The 17,314-nt window shown below is 37.2% G+C and overlaps 1 protein-coding gene across 1 annotated transcript in view; it reads right to left on the bottom strand.

Annotated features, from left to right (window-relative positions):
- The window catches only part of actn2b (actinin, alpha 2b), an 80,360-nt gene that overhangs the window by 41,959 nt on the left and 21,087 nt on the right, over positions 1 to 17,314 (bottom strand). The window contains exon 2 of the mRNA XM_061930192.2: positions 3,572 to 3,686. Within this exon, the coding sequence (XP_061786176.1) occupies positions 3,572 to 3,686 (115 nt within the window). The remainder of the gene's footprint in view (positions 1 to 3,571; positions 3,687 to 17,314) is intronic.

Raw genomic sequence — 17,314 nt, forward strand, 5'->3', positions numbered from 1 at the left:
ATCATCAGGCTGATAGAAGGAAACATTACGTCGTACGGATCAATACTTCAATCAATATCAACCCTACTTCAATGTAGGGGGTGTGTGAACCAATCATTGAGCAGCACTGGGTTATTTCAATGAATGTGAGAGTGTCTCTGTGTGTCCTGCGATTGGCTGGCGACCGCTTCAGGGTCTGGCCCAAAGTCGTCTGGAAGAGGCTCCAGGTAAGCCCCGAGCAGTTTGGCTGTGAAACGATTCTATTTGATTCTTGGGGGTAACGATTCCATTCAGAATCGATTCTTGATTGAAAGTGATTCTCGATTTAAAATCAATACTTTTTAATCAGATCTATGATTAACTACCGTATTTTCCGCACCATAAACCGCCCTGGGTTATAAGCCGCGCCTTCAATGAACGGCATATTTCAAAACTTTGTCCACCTATAAGCCGCCCCGTGTTATAAGCCGCATCTAACTGCGCTAAAGGAATGTCAAAAAAACAGTCAGATAGGTCAGTCAAACTTTAATAATATATTAAAAACCAGCGTGATGTGGGCGCGCATGGAGTCGTATATCAACATGGACGGAGCTGCGTGAAAAAAGCCACCCGGCCTCTTCGCGTAAACTTACCTTAACCACTCGCTCATCTTTTCTTCATCCATCCCTTCGAGTTAGCTTTTATGATGACGCCGGCTGGAAAGGTCTCTTTTGGCAAGGTCTTCCTTTTGAATATCACCATGGGTGGAAGTTTCTGGCCATTAGCATGGCAAGCTAGAACCACAGTGAAGGATGACTTCTCATTCCCTGTGGTGCGAATATTCACCGTACGTGCTCCCGTTGTATCCACAGTGCGGTTCACAGGAATATCAAAAGTCAGTGGAACCTCGCCCATGTTGATAATGTTCTCTGGCCGGATCTTTTTTTCAGCTATCTTGTTTTTACAATATGCACGGAAAGTAGCCAGCTTTTCTTGAAAGTCTTTAGGCAGTTGCTGTGAAATAGTAGTCCGTGTGCGGATGGAGAGATTGCGTCTTTTCATGAACCGGAAACCTGTCGCTTAGTAGGAGCCATTTTGTGGTCTTTACAGATGTAAACACACAAAGGAAATGAAACGTAATATCCACGCGCTTCTTCTACGCGGGCGGGTGGTTGCTTACAGTAGAAGAAGAAGCGCTTCCTGTTCTATGGGGGCGGGTGCTTACCTTGGCGGTTGCTTGCGTAGAAGAAGAAGCGCTTCCTCTTCTACGGGGAAAAAAGATGGCGGCTGTTTACCGTAGTTGCGAGACCGAAACTTTATGAAAATGAATCTTAATATTAATCCATATATAAAGCGCACCGGGTTAAAAGCCGCACTGTCAGCTTTTGAGTAAATTTGTGGTTTTTAGGTGCGGCTAATAGTGCGGAAAATACGGTACATTCATCCATGCAATGGACAAAGAGCTCTGATAAACGTGTATATTATTTAAAAGAAAACTGGTTTTGTTTAGTACAATTCTACCCAAACATTTAATCAAGTCAAATACAAATGTGGCAACAAGAGAATTATTCAACAAAGTAAATCTATACAGCAGATATAGATCATCAATGATATGATTTGTCTGAGTGACTGGACAGGATGGATTAAGTAAAAAAAAAAAAAATACATTTAATCAATTAGGAATCATTACAAATAAGAATCACTTTTCATTTAAAAAAAAAAAATTCTTGACACTCCTAATAAGCAGTATAACAAATGTATGGCAGTGTTTCCCACACATTCATTTATTTGTGGCGGCCCGCCACGAAAGAATTACGTCCGCCACAAATGGATTTTTCGGCTTTTGACTCGCTCGACCGCTCATAAAAGCAATGGGACTGTCTGTGAATGTTGCTTGTAGTTACAACTCCGGTGCAGTAGGTGGCGGTAACTCCGCCAATAGCACTTAATTCACCTGGTGGGCCAGAAGAAGAAGAAGAAGAAGAAGAGAAACGGACGGACGAACGAAACGGGATCAAAATACGAGGGTAATATAGGTTCTAGGTAGATATGTTATAGCTGCATCGCTCGCGGCTCGTCATATATTTAACGTTAATCCGCTGCTTCATTAACACCGCCGCTGTTTGACTCGTGGGCCGGGGCAGACGAACGTAGTAAAAGTCACGTGTTACCCTACCGACGAGCTAACGTGTCCAGGTTATAACCCTGTTGTCAATAAACACACATGGACTGAAACTAAATTGTCCACTGCAGCATGTGAATGCAATGAAAATAATAAAATCTGAGCCAACCAGCTGTTAAAATGTTGTCCAGGTTAATGTTTTGGCCATTAAAGGCCCTTCATTTCAAGATTTCAACTGTGATCGGGCTTTAAACAGGTGGCTGACCTGTTCAGATGAGTGTAACTGCTACTGGTCAAATAATGTGAAATAGCATTTAATTTTACATGTATGCAATGCCATTTAAATGTAATTATAGATAATAATAATAATAATAATAATAATAATAATAAATACTGTGTAGTGTTGTAAATAGTCAACGGGAAGGATTTTAGTAAGATATAAGCCATGAGCACTACACAGCCAGAAAAAAACCTAGGCAGGACAAGTAAAAATATTGGGGCAAGTAGATTTGAGAAGTCGGGCAAGTAGAAAAAAACCTTAACGTTGAACCCTGCATGTGTTGAGCTGCTGGTTAGACGGCACTGTACATAGAGCGCTTCTGCTCATTAGTAATAAATTCTAATGTTGGATGTTCACTCCTTCACACAGATGAGTATAGAAAAATATTTTCAACGGCCGAAAAGGGCTCGACTTGGAGAGGAGGTAGGCCTACAGTCCGGACCACAGGTGCGACCTGTTCAGCAGCAGGAGGAGGAGGAGGAGGTTGACTGACTGTGGCAGGACACCTCTGCCTCTGTTTCACTTCATGTTGCTGGTAAATAATATGGTTGTAGTAGTAGGCTAAAGTTAAATTGTTTAGTATTCACTAATTAAAGGGGCAGAGCTTTAAGAGACATTTTAGCTTTTATATTTTATAAGATATATTTTTTGTAAGAACCACAATTAATAAATATATTTCAGTGAATCACTAATTGTTCAAATCTGTATATAAATATGTACATAAAATGTTGTAATTATATTCCAACTCCGCGTTTTTCTTGGTCATCGCCGTTGCCGCCGCCACCCCCCGACCACCAACCACACCACCACAAATAGATGCCTGTCCTGTGGGAAACACTGTATGGTGTTTTAGATTATAATATTATTCAATCAAGGACACGTATTATGTACAGGTATGTCTAGCTTGTGCGCTATTGTGTGCTCAGCTGTTGTGTAGCTGCTCGCTCCTAGTAGCTAATAGCTGACCATGTTTGTAAATGACTTCACTAATAGCAGAAAAGAGCAACCTTGTGTGCTTATTGGAGGACATTTGTCTATCATGGCTGCCCAGATTGTTGCACTTGTATTGGAGGGTTTTCATGCAAGCCCATAAAATCTCATTTTGGACATTGGACCGATATCAATATGGGATGTGGACACCCCGAGTCACTGTATGCTACTGGTTTATGATATCAAACAGCAACCAAAACACTTCTTTCAATGAGTCTGACCTGAGATCACTTCCAGAAGCAGCATGAGTTTGAGTCCGTTCCTTAAGTCTTCTTCAATGTTTTCAATTTGTGTGCCGGCTTTCCTCAGGTGGGAGTTACACCAGGCGGTGAAGGTCTACCCAAAACCAGAGAGAAAAAGAAGTCAATTAGCAGAAAGTCATCTCACAGAAGTGAGTACACCGCTCATTTCAAGAAACCACCTTCTCCAAACTATTTGGATGATTCTCTTGTATTTTACGACTCTTTTCCAAAGTGAACCGCATCTCCCCAGGACTCATGCAGCCCTGGACTGTGACGCTACCGTCACCAAGACACAATCATCTTGTTACTCGCTCAAGTATTTAGCCAAAAATGGCTGTGTGTTTTTCAGTCAATAGTAAATATAAATTGTTGTACACTGACTACTCTAATGTATCAGCTAGTTTCATTTCTATACTATTGTCCTAAAGAGATGATGTAAAAATGTCTGCCTACAAGTGTAAAATAATGTAGTAGTAATAGTAGTAGCTTTACTAAAACAAAGTCTACTGTAAAGGCCAACAACTATAACCCTAGCACGCTAGCAACAACTATAACCTTAGCACGCTAGCAACAACTATAACCTTAGCACGCTAGCAACAACTATAACCTTAGCACGCTAGCAACAACTATAATCCTAGCACGCTAGCAACAACTATAACCCTAGCACGCTAGCAACAACTATAACCCTAGCACGCTAGCAACAACTATAACCCTAGCACGCTAGCAACAACTATAACCCTAGCACGCTAGCAACAACTATAACCCTAGCACGCTAGCAACAACTATAATCCTAGCACGCTAGCAACAACTATAACCCTAGCACGCTAGCAACAACTATAATCCTAGCACGCTAGCAACAACTATAATCCTAGCACGCTAGCAACAACTATAATCCTAGCACGCTAGCAACAACTATAATCCTAGCACGCTAGCAACAACTATAATCCTAGCGCGCTAGCAACAACTATAACCCTAGCACACTAGCAACAACTATATTCCTAGCACGCTAGCAACAACTATAATCCTAGAACGCTAGCAACAACTATAATCCTAGCACGCTAGCAACAACTATAATCCTAGCACGCTAGCAACAACTATAATCCTAGCAACAAGACTTCATTGTATTGATTATTTGACTTTTGTCACCATTGACCTTTAGTGACATGATATAAGTGTCCAATTCCACAGATCAGAACAAATGCACGGACAGATATGTGCTCTGTGAATGACTGCAGATCCAGTTAAAATAGGATTATTGTCGTCTTTCTCCTCCTATTCTGGTAAATGTCTCTCACTGGCAAACAATGGCGTTCACGTGGATGAAGAGCTCAGCATTCTGGCTGATATCAAGTGCTAAATATAGAGCTGATATCAAGTGCTAAATATAGAGCGCCCTGGTGTGCTTCATGATAAGGGAATAACGCAAAAAATAAAAGATGAGTGAAAACGGAACATGGACAATTGTTGTCCATCACTTGATTGGTTCCAGTTGCAAAGGTGTTGTCTCACCTGTCCACCATCCTTCCAGGTCACACTTCTACCAACGCTAAGCTACAGACACGTTACAGTACTTTTAAAGTGCAACTGCACTTCTTTTGGAATCGTTCAATCATTACGAGAGACAAGAACACAAAAAGTTGTGTTTTTTTTCCCACATTCTGACATGTATAAGTTGGCTAGTTCATGGTGGCTAGCAATGCAGCTAATGTTAGCAATCAATTCTACCTCTAAATCACTTTCAAAAAGCATCAACAATACTTCATTTACGTTGTGTAACATGTATAATAACAAAGTGTACAACATTGTTATTGTAAGAGTGAACACTGAGGAACTCTTTTTCTAGCGTACTAACACATCAACGTGCTACGGTATTAGCCGTAAAAGCTAACCACGGCAAGAGATAAGCTAGCTTCTACAACAACACAAAACATGTTTGAGTTAGTAACACACAACACTGTGATAGAACAATATTAGAGTTAGTAACACACAACACTGTGATAGAACAATATTAGAGTTAGTAACACACAACACTGTGATAGAACAATATTAGAGTTAGTAACACACAACACTGTGATAGAACAATATTAGAGTTAGTAACACACAACACTGTGATAGAACAATCTTAGAGTTAGTAACACACAACACTGTGATAGAACAATCTTAGAGTTAGTAACACACAACACTGTGATAGAACAATATTAGAGTTAGTGATACACAACACTGTGATAGAACAATATTAGAGTTAGTGATACACAACACTGTGATAGAACAATATTAGAGTTAGTAACACACAACACTGTGATAGAACAATCTTAGAGTTAGTAATACACAACACTGTGATAGAACAATATTAGAGTTAGTAACACACAACACTGTGATAGAAACAATCTTAGAGTTAGTAATACACAACACTGTGATAGAACAATATTAGAGTTAGTAACACACAACACTGTGATAGAACAATATTAGAGTTAGTAACACACAACACTGTGATAGAACAATATTAGAGTTAGTAACACACAACACTGTGATAGAACAATCTTAGAGTTAGTAACACACAACACTGTGATAGAACAATCTTAGAGTTAGTAACACACAACACTGTGATAGAACAATATTAGAGTTAGTAACACACAACACTGTGATAGAACAATATTAGAGTTAGTAACACACAACACTGTGATAGAACAATATTACAGTTAGTAACACACAACACTGTGATAGAACAATATTAGAGTTAGTAACACACAACACTGTGATAGAACAATATTAGAGTTAGTAACACACAACACTGTGATAGAACAATATTAGAGTTAGTAACACACAACACTGTGATAGAACAATATTAGAGTTAGTAACACACAACACTGTGATAGAACAATATTAGAGTTAGTAACACACAACACTGTGATAGAACAATCTTAGAGTTAGTAACACACAACACTGTGATAGAACAATCTTAGAGTTAGTAACACACAACACTGTGATAGAACAATATTAGAGTTAGTAACACACAACACTGTGATAGAACAATATTAGAGTTAGTAACACACAACACTGTGATAGAACAATATTAGTGTTAGTAACACACAACACTGTGATAGAACAATATTAGAGTTAGTAACACACAACACTGTGATAGAACAATATTAGAGTTAGTAACACACAACACTGTGATAGAACAATATTACAGTTAGTGACACAAAACACTGTGATAGAACAATATTAGAGTTAGTAACACACAACACTGTGATAGAACAATATTAGAGTTAGTAACACACAACACTGTGATAGAACAATATTAGAGTTAGTAACACACAACACTGTGATAGAACAATGTTAGAGTTAGTAACACACAACACTGTGATAGAACAATCTTAGAGTTAGTAACACACAACACTGTGATAGAACAATATTAGAGTTAGTAACACACAACACTGTGATAGAACAATATTAGAGTTAGTAACACACAACACTGTGATAGAACAATCGTAGAGTTAGTAACACACAACACTGTGATAGAACAATCGTAGAGTTAGTAACACACAACACTGTGATAGAACAATCTTAGAGTTAGTAACACACAACACTGTGATAGAACAATATTAGAGTTAGTAACACACAACACTGTGATAGAACAATATTAGAGTTAGTAACACACAACACTGTGATAGAACAATATTAGAGTTAGTAATACACAACACTGTGATAGAACAATATTAGAGTTAGTAACACACAACACTGTGATAGAACAATATTAAAGTTAGTAACACACAACACTGTGATAGAACAATATTAGAGTTAGTAACACACAACACTGTGATAGAACAGCAATCTGTACTGAGTGAAAAAGATGAACAATCATATTAGAGTATGTGTAAAGTATTATTTCATCTTTAGTTGGTACACAGCTAGTGTAGTTGTAACAACACACACGACGTGCTCAATGATCAATATTTAAAATAAAACAAATGTGTTTCTCTCATAAGGATTGTGAATGATAGGCAAAAAGTGCAGTTCCTCTTGAAGTAAGAATATTAGAATGTTTACATCATCTGAAAGAGTAGTTTTATATATTCGGGGATACGTCTTAGCAGTTATTGTCTCTCAGCTCATTCTTATGCTTGGGTCACGAATGCCACGGTCAACCTTGTAAGATCGGAGCAAAACATCCGGTCTTACTCGCCAGCATTAGCTGATCGCTCGAGATCGACATGGCTTTGTTTTTCCAACCGTGGCAAGAAAAAAAGTGAGTGTGAAATGGATGATAGTGAAGAAATCATAGTCTGCTAGTCTGCAGCATAACAAGTCAATAAATAAAACATCTAAAGAGCAGACATTTATCCATGAAAATATGGTGCAACTGTTTGCTGATAAAGCAGCTTGAAGAAGATATAGAAGTTTGCTCTCCAAGTAGATTATTACTACATGAATTCATAAAACGACAGTAGTTTTAATAGTAATACTGTACATGAGAGCTGCAGCTATGGAATATTTTAGTACTCGAGTATTCTATCGAATATCCTGATCGATTAATTGAGGTATCAAATAAATAATATTTTTGCTTAATTAAGGTTTAATTATACATGTTAAGATGTGCCCTCAATTATTGTGTTTGGCCTAATTGTCTTTTATTTCCTAAACGCCTGTTTTCATTATTGAAGGCTGACACGCACAGCTGAAATGCGTCCGTGGTTGATTGTGCCAATTTGTGTGTGCTAATAAAAACAGCTGCACTCACAGCCCTATGTGCTGCGTGCTGTGACCGCATTAACAAAGTTAGAATACAAACCACTTTAAAATTATAATAAAAAAAGACAAACCACTTCAAAATGACAACAACAGTTTGACATTTGAAGAATGCAATGCAGTTCATTGCACGCAAAATAGTAATTGATGTTCATTTTGCCATCATAACATGTTTGAGATGAAAACACATTTACTGTATATACAAACATGATTATTCCCTGAGAAAGTTCAAATAAAACTATATTCTTAGTATCAAAAATAAAACAATAAGAACAGTTTTCATGATATCAAACATAAAAAGTGGATTAGGTCGTGCCTCTAATTCTGCATTTGAAATGTGCAACTTCATATTCAGAAGCAATATGGCTGACAGGAAGTTGGCACACAAGTGCTACCACGGCCAATCAATCAATCAATCAATCAATCAATCAATGTTTATTTATATAGCCCTAAATCACAAGTGTCTCAAAGGGCTGCACAAGCCACAACCACATCCTCGGTACAGAGCCCACACAAGTGAACGGTGAACAAGGACTTGGAACTCTTACATTATACAGAGACTATAGTAGACTACAGAGACTATAGTAGACTATAGTAGACTACAGAGACTATAGTAGACTACAGAGACTATAGTAGACTACAGAGACTATAGTAGACTATAGTAGACTACAGAGACTATAGTAGACTACAGAGACTATAGTAGACTATAGTAGACTACAGAGACTATAGTAGACTACAGAGACTATAGTAGACTATAGTAGACTACAGAGACTATAGTAGACTATAGTAGACTACAGAGACTATAGTAAACTACAGAGACTATAGTAGACTATAGAGACTATAGTAGACTATAGTAGACTACAGAGACTATAGTAGACTATAGTAGACTACAGAGACTATAGTAGACTACAGTAGACTACAGAGACTATAGTAGACTACAGAGACTATAGTAGACTATAGTAGACTACAGAGACTATAGTAGACTATAGTAGTCTACAGAGACTATAGTAGACTACAGAGACTATAGTAGACTACAGAGACTATAGTAGACTACAGAGACTATAGTAGACTATAGTAGACTACAGAGACTATAGTATACTACCAAGACTATAGTAGACTATAGTAGACTACAGAGACTATAGTAGACTATAGTAGACTACAGAGACTATAGTAGACTACAGAGACTATAGTAGACTAGAGACTATAGTAGACTATAGTAGACTACAGAGACTATAGTAGACTACAGAGACTATAGTAGACTATAGTAGACTACAGAGACTATAGTAGACTACAGAGACTATAGTAGACTATAGTAGACTACAGAGACTATAGTAGACTATAGTAGACTACAGAGACTATAGTAAACTACAGAGACTATAGTAGACTATAGAGACTATAGTAGACTATAGTAGACTACAGAGACTATAGTAGACTATAGTAGACTACAGAGACTATAGTAGACTACAGTAGACTACAGAGACAATAGTAGACTACAGAGACTATAGTAGACTATAGTAGACTACAGAGACTATAGTAGACTATAGTAGTCTACAGAGACTATAGTAGACTACAGTAGACTACAGAGACTATAGTAGACTACAGAGACTATAGTAGACTACAGAGACTATAGTAGACTATAGTAGACTACAGAGACTATAGTATACTACCAAGACTATAGTAGACTATAGTAGACTACAGAGACTATAGTATACTACCAAGACTATAGTAGACTATAGTAGACTACAGAGACTATAGTAGTCTATAGAGACTATAGTAGACTACAGAAACTATAGTAGACTATAGTAGACTACAGAGACTATAGTCGACTACAGAGACTATAGTAGACTACAGAGACTATAGTAGACTATAGTAGACTACAGAGACTATAGTAGACTACAGAGACTGTAGTAGATTATAGTAGACTACAGAGACTATAGTAGACTACAGAGACTATAGTAGACTACAGAGACTGTAGTAGATTATAGTAGACTACAGAGACTATAGTAGACTACAGGGACTGTAGTAGACTACAGAGACTATAGTAGACTACAGAGACTATAGTAGACTATAGTAGACTACAGAGACTATAGTAAACTACAGAGACTATAGTAGACTATAGAGACTATAGTAGACTATAGTAGACTATAGTAGACTACAGAGACTATAGTAGACTATAGTAGACTATAGTAGACTACAGAGACTATAGTAGACTACAGTAGACTACAGAGACTATAGTAGACTACAGAGACTATAGTAGACTATAGTAGACTACAGAGACTATAGTAGACTATAGTAGACTACAGAGACTATAGTAGACTACAGTAGACTACAGAGACTATAGTAGACTACAGAGACTATAGTAGACTACAGAGACTATAGTAGACTATAGTAGACTACAGAGACTATAGTAGACTACAGAGACTATAGTAGACTACAGAGACTATAGTAGTCTATAGAGACTATAGTAGACTACAGAAACTATAGTAGACTATAGTAGACTACAGAGACTATAGTCGACTACAGAGACTATAGTAGACTACAGAGACTATAGTAGACTACAGAGACTATAGTAGACTACAGAGACTGTAGTAGATTATAGTAGACTACAGAGACTATAGTAGACTACAGGGACTGTAGTAGACTACAGAGACTATAGTAGACATAGTAGACTACAGAGACTATAGTAGACTACATAGACTATAGTAGTCATAGTAGACTACAAAGACTATAGTAGACTACAGAGACTATAGTAGACTACATAGACTATAGTAGACTACAGAGACTATAGTAGACTATAGTAGACTACAGAGACTATAGTGACTATAGTAGACTATAGTAGACTATAGTAGACTTCAGAGACTATAGTAGACTACAGAGACTATAGTAGACTACAGAGACTATAGTAGACTATAGTAGACTACAGAGACTATAGTAGACTACAGAGACTATAGTAGACATAGTAGACTACAGAGACTATAGTAGACTATAGTAGACTACAGAGACTATAGTAGACTACAGAGACTATAGTAGACTATAGTAGACTACAGAGACTACAGAGACTATAGTAGACTATAGTAGACTACAGAGACTATAGTAGACTACAGAGACTATAGTAGACTACAGAGACTATAGTAGTCTATAGTAGACTACAGAGACTATAGTAGACTACAGAGACTATAGTAGACTATAGTAGACTACAGAGACTATAGTAGACTACAGAGACTATAGTAGACTACAGAGACTATAGTAGACTACAGAGACTATAGTAGACTATAGTAGACTACAGAGACTATAGAAGACTATAGTAGACTACAGAGACTACAGTAGACTATAGTAGACTACAGAGACTATAGTAGACTACAGTAGTCTATAGTAGACTACAGAGACTATAGTAGACTACAGAGACTATAGTAGACTATAGTAGACTACAGAGACTATAGTAGACTACAGAGACTATAGTAGACTACAGAGACTATAGTAGTCTATAGTAGACTACAGAGACTGTAGTCGACTATAGTAGACTACAGAGACTATAGTAGACTACAGAGACTATAGTAGTCTATAGTAGACTACAGAGACTATAGTAGACTACAGAGACTGTAGTCGACTATAGTAGACTACAGAGACTATAGTAGACTACAGAGACTATAGTAGACTACATAGACTATAGTAGTCTATAGTAGACTACAGAGACTATAGTAGACTACAGAGACTATAGTAGACTACATAGACTATAGTAGTCTATAGTAGACTACAGAGACTATAGTGTGTGAAAGTGCAAAGTATCCAAGTAGCATGTGCTTGCATGACTTGAGCAAGTTAGCAGGACTACTTTAGTGTAGTAGGACTACTTTATTGTAGTTCCTAATGAAAGGATGATTGAACACGACAGCTTGAATAATGTTGTTAGTTTTTAACACCTTTTGGTGACATTTGATGACTTCTTGGGAGTGCGAGAACACATCCTGGTTATCATAATGAATAACATTTATTTGACTAACTCATCCTGGTTATCATAATGAATAACATTTATTTGACTAACTCATCCTGGTTATCATAATGAATAACATTTATTTGACTAACTCATCCTGGTTATCATAATGAATAACATTTATTTGACTAACTCATCCTGGTTATCATAATGAATAACATTTATTTGACTAACTCATCCTGGTTATCATAATGAATAACATTTATTTAACTAACATCCTGGTTATCATAATGAATAACATTTATTTCACTAACTCATCCTGGTTATCATAATGAATAACATTTATTTGACTAACTCATCCTGGTTATCATAATGAATAACATTTATTTCACTAACTCATCCTGGTTATCATAATGAATAACTTTATTTGACTAACACATCCTGGTTATCATAATGAATAACATTTATTTGACTAACTCATCCTGGTTATCATAATGAATAACATTTATTTGACTAACTCATCCTGGTTATCATAATGAATAACATTTATTTGACTAACTCATCCTGGTTATCATAATGAATAACATTTATTTGACTAACTCATCCTGGTTATCATAATGAATAACATTTATTTGACTAACTCATCCTGGTTATCATAATGAATAACATTTATTTGACTAACTCATCCTGGTTATCATAATGAATAACATTTATTTGACTAACTCATCCTGGTTATCATAATGAATAACATTTATTTGACTAACACATCCTGGTTATCATAATGAATAACATTTATTTGACTAACTCATCCTGGTTATCATAATGAATAACATTTATTTGACTAACACAACTTTCGTGTTTATATTTGATAATAGATGACTTACCTCCCTCAATGGGATGCTTTCTCCACAGGTGTTACAGCATGGAACTGCTGCTATTGTGGTATGACAGCTCCACTTTGCAATGTTTGCATACCACCTAAACATTTGAAATGTGCAGTGCATGAACTGTGACGTAGACACGCTGTGCCACACCTAAACATTTGAAATGTGCAATGTATGATCTGTGACGTAAACACGCTGTGCCACACCTAAACATTTGAAACGTGCAGTGTATGAACTGTGACGTAAACACGCTGTGCCACACCTAAACAGTCCGTGCCAAACTAAACCAGGCAAAATGCCGTAAAAAAAAATGTAACGAAGCCTCGAGGCAGCAATGAATTTCCTCGAACATATTTTGTAATGAAATGAGTGGAGGAATGGTTTGAGCTCTACTGTACATTCTACTATATTTTGTTTTTTATACAATCGTTCTGATATAAAAGTGCACTTTTCTTTTGAAAAAGGCATGTTACATGTTCAAATTGACGTTTGACAACAGAAGTTTTTGGAGGTATGAGCTGTGTCACACATTCAAACTTTAACCACCGTATTATATATTTAAGATTGTGTTTAGATAAGTCCAATTAGAATAAACAAACAGATTAAATGCATCTTTCTTTTATTTTAAAAGCAGACAGCCACTGAATAAAAAAAAACATACTGGGATGTAAGGCTGAAACGACGCGTCGACGTAGTCGACGTCATCGACGTCATCGGTTACGTAAATACGTCGACGCCATTTTTGTGCGTCGATGCGTCGCATATTTACGTCACACTACTGTCATGGCGGATCGCAAAGCAGACAGTGCAAGCGGGGGGAAAAGCACACCAAAAGTCATCAAAAGTGTGGGAGTATTTCAATAAACGGCCTAATAATGTTGTTGTATGCACACTGTGTCGAGCGGAAATGGCCTATCATAGCAGCACAACGGCTATGAACGAACATTTGAAAAGAAAACACGTTCTTGCCATCACCATCAACTAGTCAATCGTCCGCGTGAGTATACGTTGTCATCATTACACAAAAACATGAATGTGTCATTTGTATCTGCGTTGTAAATTCATAAACTAAAGCACCGTTTCGCTCTGAGAGGAGCGTTTGGCGTGCCTGTTCAGTGTTTACAAAGACGCGCTCCTCTTTAACGCTAACGTTAATTAGTTGTGCAAATACCTTTTACAACATTAACAGTTACATATACTATGTACAAACCAACAATTAACTTTCACTTTAATCATACTATCATTGTTGTGTTATTAAGCAAAATAAGCAAAAGTTTTACTTTTGTTTAAATGTTTACACTGTTGTTACAGAATATTTCGTTTTGCACTTTTTTGTATTGGATGTTTATCTTTATTTTTGCACATTTTAGCAAATAAGCAATACTTTTACTTTTGTTGAAATGTTTACACTGTTACAGAATATTTCCGTTTTGCACTTTTTTGAATTGGATGTTTATCAGCAATACTTTTACTTTTGAAATGCTTATACTATTGCAGAATATTAAGATTTGCACTGGATGTTTACTTTTATATTTGCACATTAAAAGCAAATAAGCTACTTTTAATTTTGTTAAATGTTTACATTGTTACAGAATATTTTGTCATGTTGTTGTCAATGTTGACTGAGTGGCCATACTTTTTTTTTGTAAATAAAAGCCATGCCTTTTGAAAAAACTGGCCTACATTTATTTTTTCATCTTCATTTTAAATAAAAAAAATAATCGGTAAAAGGAAAAATAATCTATAGATTAATCGAAAAAATAATCTATAGATTAACCGATTAATCAAAAAAAATAATCTATAGATTAATCGATAGAAAAATAATCGTTAGCTGCAGCCTTAATATATATATACATAAATAAGATGGATTAAACACATTGGGCGGTATAGCTCAGTTGGTAGAGTGGCCGTGCCAGCGACTTGAGGGTTCCAGGTTCGATCCCCGCTTCCGCCATCCTCGTCAATGCCGTTGTGTCCTTGGGCAAGACACTTTAGCCACCCACACTGCTTTGAATGGAACTTGCATATTGGCTTTCACTATGTAAAAAGCGCTTTGAGTCACTAGAGAAAAGCGCTATATAAATATAATTCACTTGCCAAATCTCTATAAACATATAAGAAGGGAAGCTGAAAATGTGACATAACTTCCATCACATTTCACTCTTGGGCTGCTGCCATCCTTCTTAAGAAGCTGTGACACCAAATGTGACTGAGATAAAGTCGCTCAATTCAAACCCACTTTTCAGAGTACTGACACTCCCTCTGCGGCGCCACTGACCAGTGACGGATTTGTCTAAAAATATTGCTGAATGACGTCCAGCGAGGACAGACAGAGTTAGTCTAGCAACTGATGCTGGTGATCATTCAGAGCTAAACTTGATATCATTCTATTACTCTTCAAATTGCTTCTTTGAAGCACAAAGTGCAGTGCAGGATGACAAACAAGTTGAAGTGGCTGAAGTAATGTTCTTTCCTCACTTTAAAACCCTACATGGTAAAAAAACAACATGAATTCAACAAAAACTAAAAACACAGACACAAAAAACCTTATTTCAAACTGCTGTTTGTTTACTCAACAGTGGCTTTTTTGGGAGCCTTAAAAAAAACAAAAAGATTCAAAATGTGTCTTTTTTTCACCGACATCATTATTCTTGTCAAACAGTAGTCTGTGTGAAGGCCAAATAAAAAGTCATACAATATATGAATGGATAGATATATATATATACAAACCCCCTTTCCATATGAGTTGGGAAATTGTGTTAGATGTAAATATAAACGGAATACAATGATTTGCAAATCCTTTTCAAGCCATATTCAGTTGAATATGCTACAAAGACAACATATTTGATGTTCAAACTCATAAACTTTATTTTATTTTTTTTGCAAATAATAATTAACTTAGAATTTCATGGCTGCAACACGTGCCAAAGTAGTTGGGAAAGGGCATGTTCACCACTGTGTTACATGGCCTTTCCTTTTAACAACACTCAGTAAAGGTTTGGGAACTGAGGAGACACATTTTTTAAGCTTCTCAGGTGGAATTCTTTCCCATTCTTGCTTGATGTACAGCTGAAGTTGTTCAACAGTCCGGGGGTCTCCCTTCTGCTATTTTAGGCTTCATAATGCACCACACATTTTCAATGGGAGACAGGTCTGGACTACAGGCAGGCCAGTCTAGTACCCGCACTCTTTTACTATGAAGCCACGTTGATGTAACACGTGGCTTGGCATTGTCTTGCTGAAATAAGCAGGGGCGTCCATGGTAACGTTGCTTGGATGGCAACATATGTTGCTCCAAAAGCTGTATGTACCTTTCAGCATTAATGGCGCCTTCACAGATGTGTAAGTTACCCATGTCTTGGGCACTAATACACCCCCATACCATCACACATGCTGCCTTTTACACTTTGCGCCTATAACAACCCGGATGGTTATTTTCCTCTTTGGTCCGGAGGACACGACGTCCACAGTTTCCAAAAACAATTTGAAACCACAGAACACTTTTCCACTTTGTATCAGTCCATCTTAGATGAGCTCAGGCCCAGCGAAGCCGACGGCGTTTCTGGGTGTTGTTGATAAAAGGTTTTCGCCTTGCATAGGAGAGTTTTAACTTGCACTTACAGATGTAGCGACCAACTGTAGTTACTGACAGTGGGTTTCTGAAGTGTACCTGAGCCAATGTGGTGATATCCTTTACACACTGATGTCGCTTGTTGATGCAGTACAGCCTGAGGGATGGAAGGTCACGGGCTTAGCTGCTTACGTGCAGTGATTTCTCCACATTCTCTGAACCCTTTGATGATATTACGGAGCGTAGATGGTGAAATCCCTAAATTCCTTGCAATAGCTGCTTGAGAAAGGTTCTTCTTAAACTGTTCAACAATTTGCTCACGCATTTGTTGACAAAGTGGTGACCCTCGCCCCATCCTTGTTTGTGAATGACTGAGCATTTCATGGAATCTACTTTTATACCCAATCATGGCACCCACCTGTTCCCAATTAGCCTGCACACCTGTGGGATGTTCCAAATAAGTGTCTGATGAGCATTCCTCAACTTTATCAGTATTTATTGCCACCTTTCCCAACTTCTTTGTCACGTTTTGCTGCCATCAAATTCTAAAGTTAATGATTATTTGCAAAAAAAAAAAAAAGTTTATC

The sequence above is a fragment of the Nerophis lumbriciformis genome, linkage group LG02 (genome assembly GCF_033978685.3).
Source record: "Nerophis lumbriciformis linkage group LG02, RoL_Nlum_v2.1, whole genome shotgun sequence".
In the NCBI taxonomy this organism is placed as follows: Eukaryota; Metazoa; Chordata; class Actinopteri; order Syngnathiformes; family Syngnathidae; genus Nerophis; species Nerophis lumbriciformis.